General features: G+C 54.1%; 6 protein-coding genes across 6 annotated transcripts; 3 read left to right on the top strand and 3 right to left on the bottom strand.

Annotated features, from left to right (window-relative positions):
- Nucleotides 1–468: 468 nt before the first annotated feature.
- Nucleotides 469–2,272, top strand: LY79DRAFT_75011 (HIT zinc finger protein). Its single transcript, XM_060565101.1, has one exon. It carries the CDS (start codon nucleotides 652–654, stop codon nucleotides 2,143–2,145), a length of 1,494 nt encoding a protein of 497 aa, XP_060416927.1. The 5' UTR covers nucleotides 469–651; the 3' UTR covers nucleotides 2,146–2,272.
- Nucleotides 2,273–2,712: 440 nt separating this feature from the next.
- Nucleotides 2,713–3,869, bottom strand: LY79DRAFT_75019 (CFEM domain-containing protein). The gene is made up of 3 exons (XM_060565102.1): nucleotides 3,516–3,869; nucleotides 2,930–3,459; nucleotides 2,713–2,866 (listed from the first exon to the last, which is right to left on the bottom strand). The coding sequence occupies exons 1-3, from the start codon at nucleotides 3,787–3,789 to the stop codon at nucleotides 2,795–2,797; spliced, it is 876 nt and encodes a 291-aa protein (XP_060416926.1). The 5' UTR covers nucleotides 3,790–3,869; the 3' UTR covers nucleotides 2,713–2,794.
- Nucleotides 3,870–6,521: 2,652 nt separating this feature from the next.
- LY79DRAFT_74970 (uncharacterized protein) lies at nucleotides 6,522–7,372 on the top strand. Its single transcript, XM_060565100.1, has one exon. The coding sequence runs from the start codon at nucleotides 6,716–6,718 to the stop codon at nucleotides 7,199–7,201; it is 486 nt and encodes a 161-aa protein (XP_060416925.1). The 5' UTR covers nucleotides 6,522–6,715; the 3' UTR covers nucleotides 7,202–7,372.
- A 1,370-nt stretch (nucleotides 7,373–8,742) lies between these two features.
- On the bottom strand, nucleotides 8,743–12,191 carry LY79DRAFT_601959 (ribonucleotide reductase). Its single transcript, XM_060561850.1, has 4 exons — nucleotides 11,897–12,191; nucleotides 11,685–11,842; nucleotides 9,164–11,630; nucleotides 8,743–9,105 (listed from the first exon to the last, which is right to left on the bottom strand). The coding sequence occupies exons 1-4, from the start codon at nucleotides 11,913–11,915 to the stop codon at nucleotides 9,062–9,064; spliced, it is 2,688 nt and encodes an 895-aa protein (XP_060416924.1). The 5' UTR covers nucleotides 11,916–12,191; the 3' UTR covers nucleotides 8,743–9,061.
- Nucleotides 12,192–12,722: 531 nt separating this feature from the next.
- LY79DRAFT_545071 (TatD family hydrolase) lies at nucleotides 12,723–14,300 on the top strand. Its single transcript, XM_060557153.1, has 3 exons — nucleotides 12,723–13,054; nucleotides 13,117–13,294; nucleotides 13,348–14,300. The coding sequence occupies exons 1-3, from the start codon at nucleotides 12,899–12,901 to the stop codon at nucleotides 14,262–14,264; spliced, it is 1,251 nt and encodes a 416-aa protein (XP_060416923.1). The 5' UTR covers nucleotides 12,723–12,898; the 3' UTR covers nucleotides 14,265–14,300.
- On the bottom strand, nucleotides 14,301–16,402 carry LY79DRAFT_545070 (centromere protein Chl4/mis15/CENP-N). Its single transcript, XM_060557152.1, has one exon. It carries the CDS (start codon nucleotides 15,910–15,912, stop codon nucleotides 14,386–14,388), a length of 1,527 nt encoding a protein of 508 aa, XP_060416922.1. The 5' UTR covers nucleotides 15,913–16,402; the 3' UTR covers nucleotides 14,301–14,385.
- Nucleotides 16,403–17,536: the final 1,134 nt, after the last annotated feature.

Genomic DNA, 17,536 nt, shown 5'->3' with positions numbered 1-17,536 from the left:
AGATTAAGCTATAGAGTGGCGGACTAGGTGTTCCTAGCGGTCAGAATGAAGTGGTTACACCCACACACAACCAACCGCTGAGGTATTCTCGAGGCTAAAATGCATTCGTACGCACCGCACCCTTGCCACTGCCGTATGGGAGCCCATCCACCTGGGGAAGGGAGTTTCATGGAAGCCAGTGTGAAGAGCAGCTGCTGTTTCTTGAGCGGAAGACCTCCCGTCACACGCCCGCAAGTCTCTACCCAAAGAAATGTGCTGGTATCAAGTTAATGTTTCGAAATATCGTGACAACATCACCACTGGAAAATTGCCATTTGATAGAGAGTGCGCGATGGCCGCGGTTGAGTTGACTGTTGGACGGGGCCGGGAAAAGGTTTCACCTTGGCTGGAACCGTCATGCTGGTCACCCGTCACCGATAAGCCTGAGATAACAGAAAAAGTTCCAGAGCGATCTGCCTCCCAGTCTGCCTCATCATTGCATCCTTCAATACGGCGTACTCGACAAGCAATTGAGCTGCGCACTGGACTCTTCATCAATTCAAATTAATACAGCATACAGCCCTGAGAGTACCGACCTTACAAAACCGCCCTTCTCTCTCTCTCTCTCTCTCTCTCTCTCTCTCTCTCCAATTCTCACAATAGGAAGCGGCCATGACCGACCCCCTCCTCACCAGTCTCTGCGCAATCTGCCACACCGAACCCCCCCGATACAAGTGCCCGCGCTGCACGACCCGCACCTGCTCCCTCGCCTGCACAAAGCGCCACAAGGTGTGGTCCTCGTGCAACGGCATCCGCGATGCAACGGCCTACGTGCCGCCCTCAAAGCTCAAGACCGCTGCCGGCGTCGACCACGACTTCAACTTCCTCTCGGGCATCGAGCGCGCCGTGCAGCGCTCAGAAAAGGAGATCGTCGAGGAGAGGCAGCTTCTGCGCCCGGAGGAACTGAGGCCCATCGAGGTCCGCAGCGTGCAGTGGAAGACGGGCCGGGACGGCCGCAAGAAGAGAGTCCTCGTGACAGAGGTGCTGAAGGGCGACGCCGGCGGGGCGAGGCAGGACGCGCTCACGTCGATGCCGTTCAAGAAGAGGTTGAGCCGTTTCGGCATCCTGCTGAGGCGCGCGCCGGTGGGCATGGTGAGACAGAGGGAGAACAGCACGAACTTTAGCAAGGCTTCGGGCAGGATCAACTGGCAGGTCGAGTGGCTGCTCGTCCCATCCGAGTCCGAGACACCGGAGCGGCAGAAAGGAGGGGACGAAGCCAAGAGGCAAACCAAGAGAATACTGGCCAAGGCGTTTGACGACATGCCGTTGTACAAGGCCTTCGCCGCGGCCCAAAGGTTCTTTCACGACGAGCAGGCAAGGAAGGAACGCCAGCGCCAGCAGCGCGGCGACGACGACGGCGACGACGAAGAAGAAGAAGCGCAGGACGGAGCCCACGTCAATACGGGCCGCTCGAAGAAGCGACGCAAACACCAGCACAAGCCGGGCCAGTCCCTCGCCACGGCCCAGAACACGGAGACGGGCTCCTGGCACCCGGGCCGCTTCTGTATGCAGACCGCCGCGCGCGGCGCGTGGACACCCCACACCGGCGTGGCCCCCTACACTGGCACGACAAAAGAGGAGGAGGCACAGAAGGGCCGATACGCCTTCTACCTCGCGGGCACGACGTCCGCCGCGACGTCTGCGGCGGGCCAGACCGTCGTGCACGCAGTCGACGCCGCGGCGCCCCTAGGCGACGCGCTGCGCGACATAACGGTCCTCGAGTTTCCCACACTCTACGTCGTCGAGGCCGGCGCCGCGCTGCCCAGCTTCCTCCTGGAGGAAGCGAAACCGGTGCGGCTCGTGCCGCAGAAGCGGAAACCCGAGACCCAGGTGCCGGGCAAGAAGGGCGGCGCCAAGGGGGGCAAGAGGGCGCGCCGCCACCTCGAAGACGGCGAGCTGCCGAGCGACGGGGAGGAGAGCGATGTGCCCGACGGCGACGTCGATAGGTTCGCCGCCGCCGTCGAGCAGATCATCGCCGAGGAAAGCCTGGGCGAGGAGGATGACGACAGCACGACGAGCAGCTCCGGGTCCGACTCGGAGAGTGATGAATACGTCAAGGCAAGCCTCGCTGCCAAGTTGGCGCTCCTCAAAGGGCAGCAGGCGTGAGACATGGTGTGTGTGTGTGTGTGTGTAACTTGACACAGATAGTGTAAATATTTAGCATGATACCCTCGAGGCACTGCGGAGCAGCTGATTATGTGCAGCCCTCCCACGTCACGAACCAGATTTTGAACAAGTGGACTGGAACGGAATATATCACAACGGGACCGCGAGGATACGATGAGCAGCCGCTGCTTGCTTCATCAACTAGCGGAGAAAAGTGTTGCTACTTTTGGACGAGACATCCCCAACAACCTTCCTTCACCACCATTTGATGGCCAAAATGCCTGCAATATGCCTTTGATGGCTGTCAAAACCTCTGTGGATATCACCCGTTACGTCATTACGTTCCCGATGTAGAGCCATTCGTATCATCAATCCATCGTTCATTGCCGCCTGAAAAACGACCGCCAGAAAACTCATAAAGTGTCTGTTTGACCCCCGAAAAAATTCCGACCACCCACGTTTCAGCATCTCATCTTCCCACTCCATTTCTCTAAGATGTGCCCATCACAACCGTGTCGTGTCAGGTTCATATTGGTAGAAAGGCGAGGATGAATCGGGACGTCGAAACCAAGATTATGGGTCTAGACGGGTATTTGCCGCAATATGCGCGTAGAAAAGCAAGAAAGTTCAAGTCATCTAAGTAGAAAGCTTAGATGAGCATGGCTGCGAAGCCAGCAGCGGCCAAGAAGCCAGCAACCGGGACAGCAGTCTGCTTGGCAGCCTAAGTGAAGGACTATCAGCATCGACTGATAGATGAATATATTGGGGGTCTCGGGTGACTTACGTTGCCGGTCTTAGAGGTGCTGGTGGCCTGGCCACTCTCGGTCGCAGTGGCACCCTCGCTCTGGGTCTCCGTGGGAGTAGCGGTAGAAGCCTCCGAGGCATCACTGGCCTGACTGGAAACGGCGCTGGAGGCGTCGGAGCCAGTGGGAGTGGACAGGATGGTGGTCATGCCAATGGTGGAGGTGACAACAGTGTCACCATCGGTGATGGTGCTAACAATCGGAGCGGTAGTGACAGGGACACCAGCAACACCCAAGATGGTGGTCTCGCCAACAGAAGTGATGGTAGATCCGTCACTGGTGATGACAGTGGTGAAGGACGAGGTAGTGACCGGGCTGGGAGTCGCAACCGCACTGCCGCCAGAGACAGAGGGGGTGATGGTGGTCTCACCAACAAGGGTGGTGAGGGTGCTGCCACCAGAGGTGATGACAGAGAACATCGAAGAGACGACAGGGGCGGCCGTGGCGGTCGCAGAGCCAGCGGGCTGAGTGACAGTGACACCGGGGGTGGCCTCAACGGCAACGCCAGCCTCTGGGTTTGTTGTTAGTCCCAAAGAGCCAAGCTTGGAAATGGAAAGTGTCACTTACGGCGGCAAAGCTCAATGCCGGCGGCAACAGCCTGCTGGGCGTCACCAGATTGCTGGCAAGACTGAAAAGAGCAGTCACGAATGCCGTAGGTGAAGTCAGGGTTGCGGCAGAGACAGGCGGTATCGCCAGCAGTGCAACCAAGGTTGGTGGCAAGGCTTTGCATGTTCTGGATGCAGGTGCTCTGTGTAGAAAAACAGGTCAGAATCATTAGTGCTTTGAGACACGCAAATTTCAATCCCAAGAACCGCCCAGAATCGGAGCACACTTTTTCCATGTGACCAAATCCTGCTGCGATCGAGGCAAAGCGAGAGAGACAGAGAGAGAGAGGTGCCAAGAGTAGAAACAAGTGAGTACGCTTACACCGCAGCCAGCGAGGCTCTGAGCCAAGGCACCGGACAGAAGGCCAACACCGAGGTAGATGACAGACTTCATTGTGAATGATTGCCGGTGTATGGAACTGTAAGTCTGAGTGGAGTGAGCGAAGTGTGACAACTGATGTCGACGATGTGAACCTGCGCAGACAAAGGGTCAGAGAAACTCGAAATGTCGTGGCAGAGTTGAGGCCAAGAAATAACCAGCGCAAATGTAAGGGCAATGGGAACAAGGAAGCAGGAATACCTGGGGAAAAGAGCGTTTGTTCTTGAGGAGACGATAGCGCAAAGGCTGGCGATACTGTAGAATGAGAGAGATGATGAAGTGGAAGTGGGAAAAGAAGAATTCTTTGTGCTGGTGGGAAAAGGAAAAAGAAAAAGGTAGTGGAGGGTAGCCTGGTTGTGAAGGGTAACAAGTGTAACGCAAGTTTGGGAAGCCGCGAATGAGCGAAGGTGCAGTGTAACCGGGGAAGGAAAGAACGAGAACGAGAACAGGATTGAAATTGCGCAGGAGCGCGCACTTTCCCGTGCTGCTGGATTGTTTCTTATTCACCCGGTGATTGAGTAGGCAGAACCCACACCAAGCTAAACGGGCGAGTGAAGGGAGTTGGGAATGCAAAGGGAGCCCGCAAGTGATCAACCACCTTTCCCAAGGAGTTTGTGACGGAGAGACATTAGTTATGTGTTGACTTACCTGCGATTGGGGTTGGTGAATTGTATGTTTTGCTGAGTCTGAAGACTGTCGAGAAGTGTGCTCTGGAAGGGTTTCGATAACGGAAGTGTATTGTTGACAGGAAAAGTGTGGTCTGGGTGAAGCAGGGTGATGAGTCGAGGCGTCTTGGTTGATAGGTGTGACTGTTATTATTCTAACACGCCGTACAAAAGGTCACGTGGATTAGAGTACCTGGGTTGGAGATGAATAGGGTGAAGCAGGTAAACAAGAAGGGGATAGGAGGTGCCTTCCCGGGTTTAAATCAATTGGGGTGTCAGGCGTGGAAACGCAGTTGGGCTACAAACTGGAAGCAGGCGCGAGCTGTGAACCCGATGCTGCTCTTTCCCACCCCGAGACTGGGTGTAGCTATCTACCTACCTACCTACCTAGGTACCCTGTTGATCTGGCTTGAAGTTGTCGGGCCTTGTTGTGGTACAGTACGCAAGTGGCATCTGTCATCGATGAGCGTCACCAAATATTACCCTTGCACACTGCTGGATTTGCCTCTTGCGCTTGCTCTGACGTTGACATGGCGCTAGCCAGCAAATGAGAGGCCACCCGGAGCCAAGGTAGTAGTAGTCTGCCGGTGTGGATATCTGACATTGTATCATTCGTCTAGTGCTGCAGTAGAATGGCGCCGGATTGACGTCCACAACTCTCGGCCCCATGCAAAGCTTATTGCTCCACGTAGCTCTGGCAAAAAACCCTGCTGAAGAAATCATACTTCAGCCACAGATGCCGGGCTGCATCTTGATTCAAAGCCGCTGCCAAGATCTGAGAGTCACCGGCCCGGTGGCTGGCAGACCGGCAGAAAACTGGTTACGCTTTTCCTTGAAAGGCAAGCAGCTGATACCTCGCCTTGAACAACAACAACAAGAGGTTGCGCTATCTATTTACACGGAGGGATTAGCTCCCGTCGAGGTGTCTCAATGCAATGCCTCGACGCCCTGCTGTTGCGGGTCAACACGGGCTCATCACAAAGAAGTGTTGAAGCCGTGTCCTGCTTCCGGGCTCGAACGTGATCCTGGCTAAGACCGAGTCTCCTGCAATCCCCAGCCGGCTCATAATTAAACACAGCTGCTGAAAATCCCGATCCAAGCTTCCAAGAAGTCACAACAAGATGCAGTGCCATGTGTTATTGTTTGGTCCAAGCTCTGACCCACTTTGACCGCAATTTTATCAGATAGTTTTTTTGGGAAGGCTGGGGGCGGGGTGGGGGGGGGGGGGGGGGGGGGGTTGATTGTAAGTAAATCTGGTTACTCCTCGTGCACGATTCCATGCTCCCAGGCAAACAGAAGGGGATGCGTTCCCCTGCAGGAGGCACATTGAGCGGCGGTAAGACTTGACGTTTGCGTTCGGGATTCGTTCGGCTTCAGGATATACACGTAGCAGCTTTTTTCACCGCGACCGTCTTGATTTGAATGCCTTGTGGTGAATGCTATTGCAACCTCACCGCGTAGAGCAGCCATCTACTTGGAAGGGGCAGCTGGAACTTGGCGGTCAGCCCATGGTGACGGTGACAAGATGCACAACAGCAGGTTATGGCAAGTAACAATGGAAGAAAGCACCGTTGCGGGCCGGATGCTGCTTGGCCATAGAGGGGAAGTCATGGTTAGAATCAAGGAAAGAGATGCTAGCAGGGGTGAGGATCGTCATTGCACGGCCATCGCAGCACCAAGGGGGAATGAGGTCAATACCACACAGAGACCTCGTCTGATTCGCTTAATGGTTCCTGGAGCTGTCTGCTGTGTCATTAGGGGCTCTTGATTGGACAGAGCTTGCCAAAAAGGAAAGGACGGGAAATGGGAATGACAAGGGGGGGGGGGGGGGGGGGGGGGGGGGGCATTTGGGAATCGAAAAAAGTCAATTCCCGCATTCCAACCAAGTTCATCTCATATCTCACTTGTTTTTTACTGTCTGTCATGAGAACACACACTCAATTACCGCGAGCTGGTGCTTTTCTGCGAGTCGACCTGGCTCCCAGTAAAGAAACAAAAAACCGACTCGTATTGCTGTCATGACATACAAACGCATCATTTCCAAGCTAGGCTCTCGCTTGAAGACACAATAGGCCTAAAAGCCTACGGTACAACTATACCGCGCTATTCGTCGATAGAATGTTGGCAACGCGGCGCCTGGAGATCTGTACACGGCAGTACTTCGTACATGTCTCACGCAGTAGCACCGGCACCAGCTTTGCATCGCGGTTTTTGTGTCGGCACATCCGTCAGGTACCGTCCGCTCTGGGGGTGCCCAACGTTGCGCTGCCTCTTTGGCCACACCAGGGGCTGGTTGCTGCTAAGGACGCTTGGCAGGATCTCGTCCCGTCCTCAGCTTGGCAAGGATCTGTCGCGCAATCAAAAGTACCTACTGTACGGATACTCCGTAGTCCTAACCATTTTGACCTTTTTCTTTCTCTTTCTCTCCCGCCCCCAGCGCTAAGCCAATGCAGGCAGTTGGCCTCCAGAACGAGAAAACCTATAGCTAGCTCTTACCCAGCATCGTTGGATGGCAGTGGTGTCTCACATTTGAGAGTCGGAGAATGTGCAGCAATCTCGGGTCATGCACTCCGAGACAAAAGAGATGATGAGCCTGCCAACTAAATGAACAATCATTGAACTCTGATATGTTAACGACTTCGACCTTCACACCCGTCTTGAACACGTCCCCATCGCGCTATGTATTGCCTAGCTCTGAGGGGAGGAGACTCTGACGTACTAGACTCTTCAGTAGCTTATTCATATTATCCACGTCGCACCTCGCCCGATGATCTGAACGACACCAGCCACCGGCTCCACAATCGCGGCCGCTAAGAACCAACAATGGATCACGGCTTGCTCCGGAGACCGCTGGAATCATCCAACTCTTTGACTGTCTCTTACTGGCCTTGCCAACGAAACAAAGAGAGCCTGCCGGGACTCTGATGTGCTGGTAGCAAATATGCGATGCGTATCGAGAAAAGTGTGTCATCCCTGCCGACTTCTGAACTACTTACAATTCATGTGCGGATCTATGCGTTCCTCTCCCATATGCCAGACCCCCTTTACCCTTCCGTTCACACTTCATACTTCTTTAGATATGTTCTCCCCTTGGAGTTACATAAAGGAGCAGACAGCCGCCTGCCCACCCCCCTACCTCCGTGCTATCTAAGAAAGTGCGACCTTTGTGTTGTCTTCCCAAGTGGCACGAAGCAAGCAGCCGAAAATATTGCGAGACAAATAAGCAACGGCCCAGGTATAAGATGTCCACGAGAGTAGCCAGACCTTACGACAAGATGAGGGTCGGTGATTGTAAGCAAGTATGTTGTTGGGACGGCAGCAGCTCAAGGTTCTGAAGAAAGATTTGCGAGAGAGAATAGCCTAGTGCGGGCTTACTGCTAGCGAAGATGAGCTTTGCGGTTTGGCAACACATGGGGCCGACGAAAGACGCGGTTGAATACGATGAATCCTTTGTTGTCGGCGAGTCAGAAACAATATTCACCGACACTGAAAGCGGGAACGCGACAATTTAGATACCAGGAAAGTAAACTACGACTCCCCCACGAGAGCGAATGCTCGAGCTGCGGGTCCCTTGATCTTTTAGGACCGGTAACAACACTCCCGCCTCCATCCATTGTCTCCCCTGCAGTTCAGGCCGGAAGGCGGAAGCCAGTAGAGCCAACTAATACCGAAATGAGAGCGACAACTTGCGGTGATGTGTACTGCCATCTATTGCCATCATCAAGGCATGTTCTTGTCGGTCTGTGTATGGCCAGGTTCGGAAGCCGATCCCGAAGCCTGATAAGCGTGACGATTTCCACCGTCTTTGTCTACTCTTATACAGTTTAGAGTTCCAGCTTGTCCACAATGTTGTTGTGATCGGTAATTCGGCAAGCTCCCGCTTGTAATATGCAATGTCTACCTGGGCCAACTAGCTGAAGGAGAAGAATGGCGGGTACACGAAAGGAAGTTGTCGCTACGCAATACGTTTGGTTTGGTCAGACCCAAACGTTGTCCTTGTCTTTCGCGTCTTTCGCTGGCTGTTTTGTTTGCTGTCATCGGCATGACAGGACAGGGTGTGCTCGGGGGGAGTGTTTCCGAACCGTTGAAGAGGTGTTGACAATCACCGACAGAAGCCCTTTAATCGAAAACAAAACGATTTTACTACTTACTGCTCAAAGACGGGCAACCAACCCAAATAAATCCTGCCTGCCCAAACGCCAAACAGTGTGCTGCTGGAATATCCATACGCAGCTAATACAAGATGTACACAACACAAGAATCAAGTCCACGGGCCAGTGTGCCTCCGCAGACCACTGTGCGTCAAACAATTACAGATACGGTGTCCATGACCAATGCCACCCTTAAGCCCCAAACCAACTATTACCAACGTGGTAACGTAGGAAAATGCCCGAACCTCCTCATGTGCCATCAACGCGTTTCATCAACCATCAAAATCCATCATGCCTACTACTCATGCTCTCTCTAACCGCTGCACATGACGCAGGATTCGGGGTTCTCAATGCTACCTTTGAGTACGTTAGCAAATGCTTCAACAACTGATATGCTGCTTGTTTGATGACTTACAGGCAAGAACAGCCTCGGAGTAGATGTCCATCTCACGCTCCTTGCTGTCTTCGGTCTTGTCCTCGACATCAGGGGTCTTGCTCCCGGCGACGGGGAGCTCCTCGATCTTGAGCGCCTCCGCAGGCTCAGTAGGCAGGGCACGAGGGCTGTCACCCTCAGCCACATCAGCCTTCATGGTATCAGGCTTCTGCGCGGGAGCAGACCGCGGGGGAGGAGGGGTGACGCTGGGTGTGGGAATGCCGTTGTCTTGTGCAGAAGAGTCCTTCTTGGCGTACATAGGCCGAGGGACGTTCACGACGGGGGCAGCGACATGACCAGGGGGCGGCGCGCGCTTCTTGAGGACCTTGCCGACGGCACTGTCGGCGACCTTCAACGCCTCTTGGTCGACGGTGAACTGGATGGGAGCAGCAGCAGCCTGCGTGCGCAGGTAGTACATGCCCGTCTTCAGACCGAGCTTCCAACCAGCGAAGTGCATGCTGGTGATCTTGCCCATAGTTGGGTCCTTCATGTGGATGTTAAGCGACTGCGACTGGTCGATGAAGGCACCACGGTCGGCAGCCATCTGCACGACGGTACGCTGGGAGATTTCCCAAACGGTCTTGTACAGTGCTTTGACCTCGGTAGGGATGTTGGGGATGTTCTGAATAGAACCGTTCTCGGCAATGATACGGTTTTTCATAGCATCAGACCACAGGCCCATGTCGACGAGGTCCTTCAAGAGCCAAGGGTTGACGACCTGAAACTCGCCAGCAAGGACACGGCGCTGATAAATATTGGAGGTGTAGGGCTCGAAGCACTCGTTGTTGCCCAAGATCTGAGAGGTGCTGGCAGTCGGCATGGGAGCGACAAGCAGAGAGTTGCGGACACCATGCTGCTTGATCTGCTCCTTCAGAGAATCCCAGTCCCAGAGATCCGAGGGCTTGACATTCCACATGTCGTACTGGAGGATGCCCTGAGAAACAGGGGAACCCTCGTACGTCTCGTAAGGACCCTCCTCCCTGGCCAACTGCACCGACATGGTAAGGGCAGCGTGGTAGATTGTCTCGAATATCTTCTTGTTGAGGTCGCGAGCTTCGGGGGACTCAAAGGGCATGCGGAGAGCCAAGAAGGCATCGGCAAGACCCTGAACACCGAGACCAATGGGGCGGTGGCGCATGTTGCTATTGCGAGCCTCCTGGACGGGGTAGTGGTTGACGTCGATAATTCTGTTGAGGTTGCGAACAACGACCTGGGTGACCTCGTGGAGCTTCTGGAAGTCGTATACACCCTCGTTGTAGTCAACGAAGGTGGGCAGGGCGAGCGAGGCCAGGTTACACACAGCGACCTCATCAGGCGCGCAGTACTCGATGATCTCAGTACAGAGGTTGGAGCTGCGGATAGTACCCAGGTTCTTCTGGTTGCTCTTGCGGTTGGCAGCATCCTTGTAGAGCATGAAGGGGTTGCCGGTCTCGGTCTGAGCCTCGAGAATGGCATACCAGAGCTTTTGGGCCTTGATGGTCTTGCGACCTTTGCCCATCTGCTCGTACTTCTCGTACAAGGCCTCGAACTCCTCCCCGTAGCAGTCGGCAAGACCAGGGCACTCGTTGGGACACATGAGAGTCCAGTCTCCGTTCTTCTCCACTCTCTTCATGAACAGATCGGGGATCCAAAGAGCGAGGAAAAGGTCACGGGCGCGGACCTCCTCCTTGCCATGGTTCTTGCGAAGATCCAAGAAGTCAAAGACATCAGCGTGCCAAGGCTCAAGGTAGATGGCAAAAGCACCGGGGCGCTTGTTGCCACCCTGGTCAACGTAGCGAGCAGTATTATTGAAGACACGGAGCATGGGAACGACACCGTTAGAGGTACCGTTGGTGCCAGCAATGTAAGAGCCGGTAGCGCGGATGCGGTGGACATTGAGACCAATGCCACCGGCCATTTTGGAGATCATGGCGCAGGTCTTGAGGGTGTCGTAGATACCCTCGATAGAGTCCTCCTTCATATCGACCAGGAAGCAAGAAGACAGCTGAGCCTGGGGGGTGCCGGCGTTGAAGAGCGTAGGAGAGGCGTGAGTAAAGAACTTGCTCGACATCAGGTTGTAGGTTTCGATGACGCGTTCAACGTCATCGCCCCAGATGCCAACAGCGACACGCATTATCATGTGCTGAGGTCTCTCGGCAATCTTGCCGTCAAGCTTCAGTAGGTACGATCTCTCCAAGGTCTTGAAGCCGAAGTATTGGTAGTTGAAGTCGCGGTCGTAGACGATGGCAGAGTCAAGCTCCTCCTTATGTCTCATGACGGCGTCATATGTGTCCTTTGCAATCATGGGCGACGGCTTGTTGTTCTTGGGGTTGACGTAGTGATAGAGGTCGCTAACAACCGAAGACCATTGCTTTTTGGTCTGCTTGTGGAGGTTGGAGACTGCGATACGAGCAGCGAGAATGGCGTAGTCGGGGTGGGTGACGGTCATGTAGGCAGCAGTCTCAGCGGCCTGTTCACGATATTGTTAGCACTCGATTTGCGAGACGCGAGGGGTGATCCTTACCAAATCGTCAAGCTGCACAGTGGTGACTCCGCCATAGACACCGGAGATGACCTTCTGAGTAATGGCAACGGGGTCGACATGGTCCATGTCGAGGCCATAGCATAGCCTCGAAACTCTGGCAGTGATCTTATCGAACTGGACACGCTCCTGGCGTCCATCTGCACCGAATTAGCCTCCGGGGTCTCAGAGTCACAAGTCTGGACTGAACGCACCGCGCTTTCTCACAAACATTGTGCCTTAGTAGGGCTGTGAGAAATATGGGAAATGGGGTTGTATTGTCGTCTCACAGGAGACGAAGACCACTCGGAAGTGCGAAGGCGTGAAGGATAACTGTGCAAGAGGGGTATCAGAAGCACCAATGATTACGATTGTATCTGGTGCAGGAAGAAGAAGAAGAAGAAGTCAAGAGTAAGTGGTGTTTGAATTGTGCAGGAGGGGGAGAGAAGGTCAGCAGGCTCCCAGAAGGTGCTGCAGATACTTATGGCAGGCCGGGTTCGCGTAGAAACGCGTCGACGCCAAATGACTTTTAGCGCGACTAGACAGGGGCTGGGGGGTAAGTTCAAGGCATCAATAACAGATTGGCTAGGAAGAAGTGGCTTTGGGCCTTGACTGTCAGGCATCTCCGCCCGTGCCCCTCGGTTCACGTTCGCATCCCCGAGCCAACAATCGATGGAACACGCTTGAAGCTTTTTGCAACGCAAGGTACCTCTTCTTTTCATGGTGGCAGCCAGGCTCTTGCAGCTGCGACCACTTGACTAATGTCGCGACTAGCTTGCAAATCAACTCTGACAAAAGTCCAAACTCCACTGTGGATGTTCATTCTTATTCAGGCGCGGGTTGGTTGCCGGTTGCAACAAGACATGATTTCACTCCGCGTGAATGTCTTGCTTGGAATGCATTTAGTATCTTTAGTTGAATTTTAAATGTCCTTGAGTGCACGCGTTTTGGTAGCCCACCCCACCTAAGTGACGCGATATACTTCAATGAGGTTGTCTGTAGCCACTTTACGCGTCTACCCTGCTTAAGCCTCTGGCCGCCCGCCCTTGCAGACAGACGCTCGCTGCATCACGGTGTCACGTGACCGAGGTCAAAATCAATTACATGACCTCTGTCTGACGATGAGGCCAAACGACGCCATAACTATATCTACCAGCCCTTTCTCCTCTTTTCTTAGAACCGTCTGATGAAGATTGAATCGTTACCATCATTAATTCATGAGGGTCTCATCTCTCGGTTTCACCAGAGCACGGCCAGCCACTCTCATTCAGTTTCTGCCCAGAAGGGCCTTTTCCCATTCATCATCGTTCATAGTCACAATGGCAACCCCTGCAGAGTCACTCCCGTCAGCCTACCAGCCTCGGTATATTGATGTGTGTACTCACCACGCCCTGAAAACCTGTACTCCAGAGTAATGACCTCCATCACCCAGTAGATCGGTATCAATTTGGCGGATCCCATTTTCCGAGGTCTGCATCACGGCAAGCAACGTCATCCCGATGACCTTGAAGGCGTCATCTCAAGAGCAAAGGAAGTTGGGTGCTCCAAGCTGATCGTTACCGGCTCCGACTTTACTAGCTCTAGAGACGCTCTGGAAATTGCCAAGCAGTATCGTGAGTCGAGCGTGATCAAAGGTTGCAAGGTTACTTCTGACGTGGTTCCACAGCCGGCGTCGTATACACGACGATTGGGATTCACCCGTGTAGCAGTGCGATATTCAGCAGCTCCGACGAAGCCGCCGAGGGCATGCACACTGACCCGGACCCATCCAAACCTATCCCGGACACCCATGAACCGGACCCCAACAAGACGGAGGCCATTATTAGCGAGCTCCGTGACCTCATCAAGGATTCAACTGCCTCCAAATCCGGCCTCGTCGCCTTTGGCGAGTTCGGCCTCGACTATGACCGTCTGCACTACTGTTCCAAGACCATTCAGCTCCACTCTTTCGCTGCACAGCTCGATCTTGTTCTCGAGACGAAGCCGCAGCTGCCTCTCTTTCTTCACTCGAGGGCCGCCCATGATGACTTCGTACGCCTGCTCAAGGAGAAGTTCGGCGAAAGACTCGAAAAGCTCAAGAAGGGCGGCGTGGTCCATAGTTTCACTGGAACCATCGAGGAGGCCAGGGAGCTGATGGACCTCGGCTTGTACATTGGCATCAACGGTTGTAGCTTCAAGACCCAGGAGAACTGTGAAGTCGTCAGGCAGATCGCGCTCGACAGGATGATGATCGAGACCGACGGCCCATGGTGCGAGATCCGGCCGAGCCATTTCGGGTTCAAGTATCTCATCGACAAGAAACCCGGGGCCAACGGCACCATGGACGGGGCTGCGATGCAGGAGCATGCTCAGAAGCCTCAGGGTAAGAAGCGGAGCCATAAGAAGGAGCCCGAAGTTCCCGAACGCTTCAAGGTCGTCAAGAAGGAGAAGTGGGAGGAGGGCGCCATGATCAAGGGCCGGAATGAGCCCTGCATGATTGAGCGTGTCGCCAAGGCTGTAGCGGGCATCAAAGGAGTGGAAGTCGAGGACATCTGTGAGGCAGCTTGGAGAAACACTGTCAAGGTTTTCGCTGTAGATCGATAGACGCATAGACTGGTGAACAATTTTGTTTGGGGTATCAAGCTCATTTTCGAAGAAACACAAGCGCTTAGGGTCATAGCCGCATCACACGGGGCGAACCCTCTATAACAACCAGATCCTGCTCTTATAAACCGGAGCCCTTGTGCCCCCGGATCCTGCCATGCCTGACAGCCCCCACAGTCACGCCCTCTTCGCCCGTCAGCCACCCCGGCATCCGCTCTCCGTCAATGATGCCGTTCTCTACCAGCTGCCGTATGCCAGCAAACACATGAGGCCCATGAAACGTTAGCTTCACGTTCGGTACCCAGATTTTGGCATCTGGTCGATTCTCCCCGGTGTCCGAATGATTTTCGAAAGAAATCTCAGCGTTGCTCCTCCGGCCACCTTTTCGCTTACTCGTCCCGATGTCTGCCTCATCTTCAGGGCCTCGCTCATTGCCCATTGGAACGCTCTGAAAGCTGTTAGGAAACGGATCTTCAATAACGATATCAACACGCTCGATGCCCAAGCCGTCGTCGATTTTGGCCGTGTCTCCGAACCTCGCCTGTGCACACAGCCGAGCTCTTTTAACAAACTTTTTGGCGTCGTCGGGGCCATCCGCTTTCCGTTTCGAGTTTGGTTTTGTGGCCGACTCCAAAGCATCGTCTGACGATTCCTCTGATAGTGGCGGAGTTGGTAGAACGGAATCAAGCGGTGACTCGTTCTTCTTCTTATCGGCGTAGATGCCCCATCCTCCACCGGCCGCGTTTGTCCGTCCAACGCCTCTAACATGCAACAGCGCATCTAGATTCTTGGTTGAAATATTGGTGGGTTTGAGAGTATATCTTTCCCGCGGCCGGGAGAGAGCCTTTGGTATGCCTTCCACAACCAAGCTGCGGAAACTTTTGGACTCGCTCGCTCCTAGTGAGCCCACGGCTTGTGATTTTGATAGATAGACGAAGGGTGATGCATCGGGAAAGGCAACATATAGCGTTCGTGAGCTGTCAAAATCAGAGTCCGTTGGTGGGAGGCTGCTGCTTAGATGTGTCATGCTCGTGCTATAAGGGGACTCGATGAGGAAGATGCGCAGTATTGAGAGAGCAAGCCCTTGAGGCCGGTGAAAGTGGTAATGGGCTTTAACGTCGGGTAAGACATGGGCCTGGAGGCTTTGGATGAAGGAAGATGGATGAAACCGAGGGAGGATCAGGGACTCCTTGTCGACTTCGGGAGGTTGTTCCTCGTCATCCAAATACGAGGCTTCTTTGAGCGGTGCGATGCGATAGGCGGTCCATTTCTGTGATGTCGGATGATCTTGAAGATATTGAGCGTCCGCCAGGGCCATTTGGTACAGGGTCAGACCGTGCTGCCAGTCGCCTTCGGTGATGCGATCAAAAACCTCTCTCTTGGACCCCTTTCTGTGCTGTAGGTCCGCATAGATAGCCCGCAATTCCTCTATCGACGATGCCGGGGGGTAGAATCCGTCACCGTCGTCCTCTTCACCCAGGAGTGGTGCGCACAGCTGAGCATTGTCGTCATTCAGCCACTCAAGAACCAAAAACAATAAAGAAGGGCGAGATAGGCGACTCAAGGTTTTCTGGACCACCAGATTAGACGGCGGAAGTCGCACATCTGACGACAGGCGTCCTTTGATCGGGATGGAGAAACGCGCCATGGCGGTCACAACATTCCGGCAGGCCAACTGATATGGGATGCGATAGTATTGGCGGATGCCTTAATGGAACCGAAATATACCACTTGCGAAATCCCGGATGCCAATAGAAAGATTACCGTGATGGTGTGGGTATCAGTTATCCCGATCGTCGAGGCTGAAGTAAGTATATTGAGCGGAGGCGCGCTCTACGTCGTAGTGACAGAACAACGAAGACGCGTCGCAACTGTCAGTAATTGCGCACGGGCCTTTCTGCCGTGGGGTCGCCATGTAAGATTGAGTGAGCAGGGAAAGGCAGAAAGCTGACGGAATCCGAGGCTTAAGTAAGCCACTGTCTTCCAGCCGGGGCCAGGTGGACATGCAGGCGATGGCAGCGGCCCATAACAATAACAACCCAAAAGCTGACAGTGGAGTGAATAGAAGCTAGGTATTGCAATGTGGGCGGAATTTGGAGTTGGAGTTTGCAAGGCTATGGCATGGCAATAACGAGCCGGCAATGACAGCAGGCGGGTCTCTCAATTTGACTCCCTATTCACAGGCGCTGCGGCCTAGCTGCGCGGTAAACCAACTCCCCGAATAGGAATGGCACTAGCAGATTGCAGCGGCTACAAGCAAGCACCATCGGGCCTATTTGCCCGAGCGAGGCCGGTGGTGCTTCCGAGGGTCGGAGGGGCTGCAGCGTTGCTTAGAAATTCGGATTTAAGGGTCCTTTCACAAGACGATGCACAGGCACGCGCTAGAAGAAACACGGCAAGGGTTACACCAGAAGCCCACGACAAGCCCCAAGCTAGACCCATTCGAGTCATAGTGGTCTCGGGATTCCATCGTTGACGAGGGGGGATGTGGTTGGTTGTGTCAGTCCACCTTGATCGAGATGTAAATTAGAAATGTTGTCCCCGTACGGCTTGTTAGGTGAAGCCTATATGTAATTCCATTGAGCCCACACAGTAAACCCTACTTCGCACTGAATTCTGTTAACAGGAAATGTGTGCCTTGAACCTGGAATTCAAAATCGGGAGTGGTAAGAGGGAAGAACAAATGTTTGACATCGTGCATCTGAATCATACTTTTCTCGCGGATAGGCAACGAAGCATGACACCCTGGGACATGTCCATTCGCCAAAGATGCGAAAGACGTCAATTGTACTCCGTACGCAAACCCCAAACGAGCAGGTTAGGTTAGTCCAGAGATGCAATGCGCAATTACCGTGGGGCACCAGTGCGTCAGCGAAGCAATGATTCGTGGGTGCGGCATGGACCAGTGATGACGGACTGGTGAACAGAGAGAGGGGCTTGAAGCCGGGGCTGGGTTCCTGCTCCATGATTCGCGGTCCCGGTGTCTGTCGGCAAAGCCATACGGAATGAAATGAGAGTACAGAGATCTGGGCGGCCTGTCTCCGAGGGATGAACTTTCCACATGTGATTGGTCATAGTCCCGATAGAGCACGTCCCCATGTATTGGCTGGTGGGGCTCATCAGGTCACCGCGCACTCCCAGCCTACTACGTAGGCTTTTGTGCGTGGGCGTGCACTGTGCAGCATGTCCAGCCACACCTGTCAATGACTCTGGGGGGCAGAAAAAGTCGCGCTGTTGGGTAAAGAAGTTGACTAATGTTATCCACTTGGCCT

Source organism: Colletotrichum navitas (genome assembly GCF_030913465.1).
Source record: "Colletotrichum navitas strain CBS 125086 chromosome Unknown LY79scaffold_13, whole genome shotgun sequence".
In the NCBI taxonomy this organism is placed as follows: Eukaryota; Fungi; Ascomycota; class Sordariomycetes; order Glomerellales; family Glomerellaceae; genus Colletotrichum; species Colletotrichum navitas.
Note: the sequence above shows the minus strand (reverse complement) of the source record. Positions and strands in the feature narration are given on the sequence as shown.

Coding starts and splice junctions, on each gene's coding strand:
- LY79DRAFT_75011 (XM_060565101.1), top strand. CDS start 652: ATGACCGACCCCCTCCTCACCAGTCTCTGCGCAATCTGCCACACCGAA.
- LY79DRAFT_75019 (XM_060565102.1), bottom strand. CDS start 3,789: ATGGAAAAAGTGTGCTCCGATTCTGGGCGGTTCTTGGGATTGAAATTT. Junction 3,460..3,515: donor CGGCATTGAGCTTTGCCGCC/GTAAGTGACACT, acceptor CAACAAACCCAG/AGGCTGGCGTTGCCGTTGAG. Junction 2,867..2,929: donor GCACCTCTAAGACCGGCAAC/GTAAGTCACCCG, acceptor TCCTTCACTTAG/GCTGCCAAGCAGACTGCTGT.
- LY79DRAFT_74970 (XM_060565100.1), top strand. CDS start 6,716: ATGTTGGCAACGCGGCGCCTGGAGATCTGTACACGGCAGTACTTCGTA.
- LY79DRAFT_601959 (XM_060561850.1), bottom strand. Junction 11,631..11,684: donor CTGTGCAGCTTGACGATTTG/GTAAGGATCACC, acceptor TATCGTGAACAG/GCCGCTGAGACTGCTGCCTA. Junction 9,106..9,163: donor CTCCGAGGCTGTTCTTGCCT/GTAAGTCATCAA, acceptor ACGTACTCAAAG/GTAGCATTGAGAACCCCGAA.
- LY79DRAFT_545071 (XM_060557153.1), top strand. CDS start 12,899: ATGAGGGTCTCATCTCTCGGTTTCACCAGAGCACGGCCAGCCACTCTC. Junction 13,055..13,116: donor ACCAGCCTCGGTATATTGAT/GTGTGTACTCAC, acceptor ATCACCCAGTAG/ATCGGTATCAATTTGGCGGA. Junction 13,295..13,347: donor GGAAATTGCCAAGCAGTATC/GTGAGTCGAGCG, acceptor GTGGTTCCACAG/CCGGCGTCGTATACACGACG.
- LY79DRAFT_545070 (XM_060557152.1), bottom strand. CDS start 15,912: ATGGCGCGTTTCTCCATCCCGATCAAAGGACGCCTGTCGTCAGATGTG.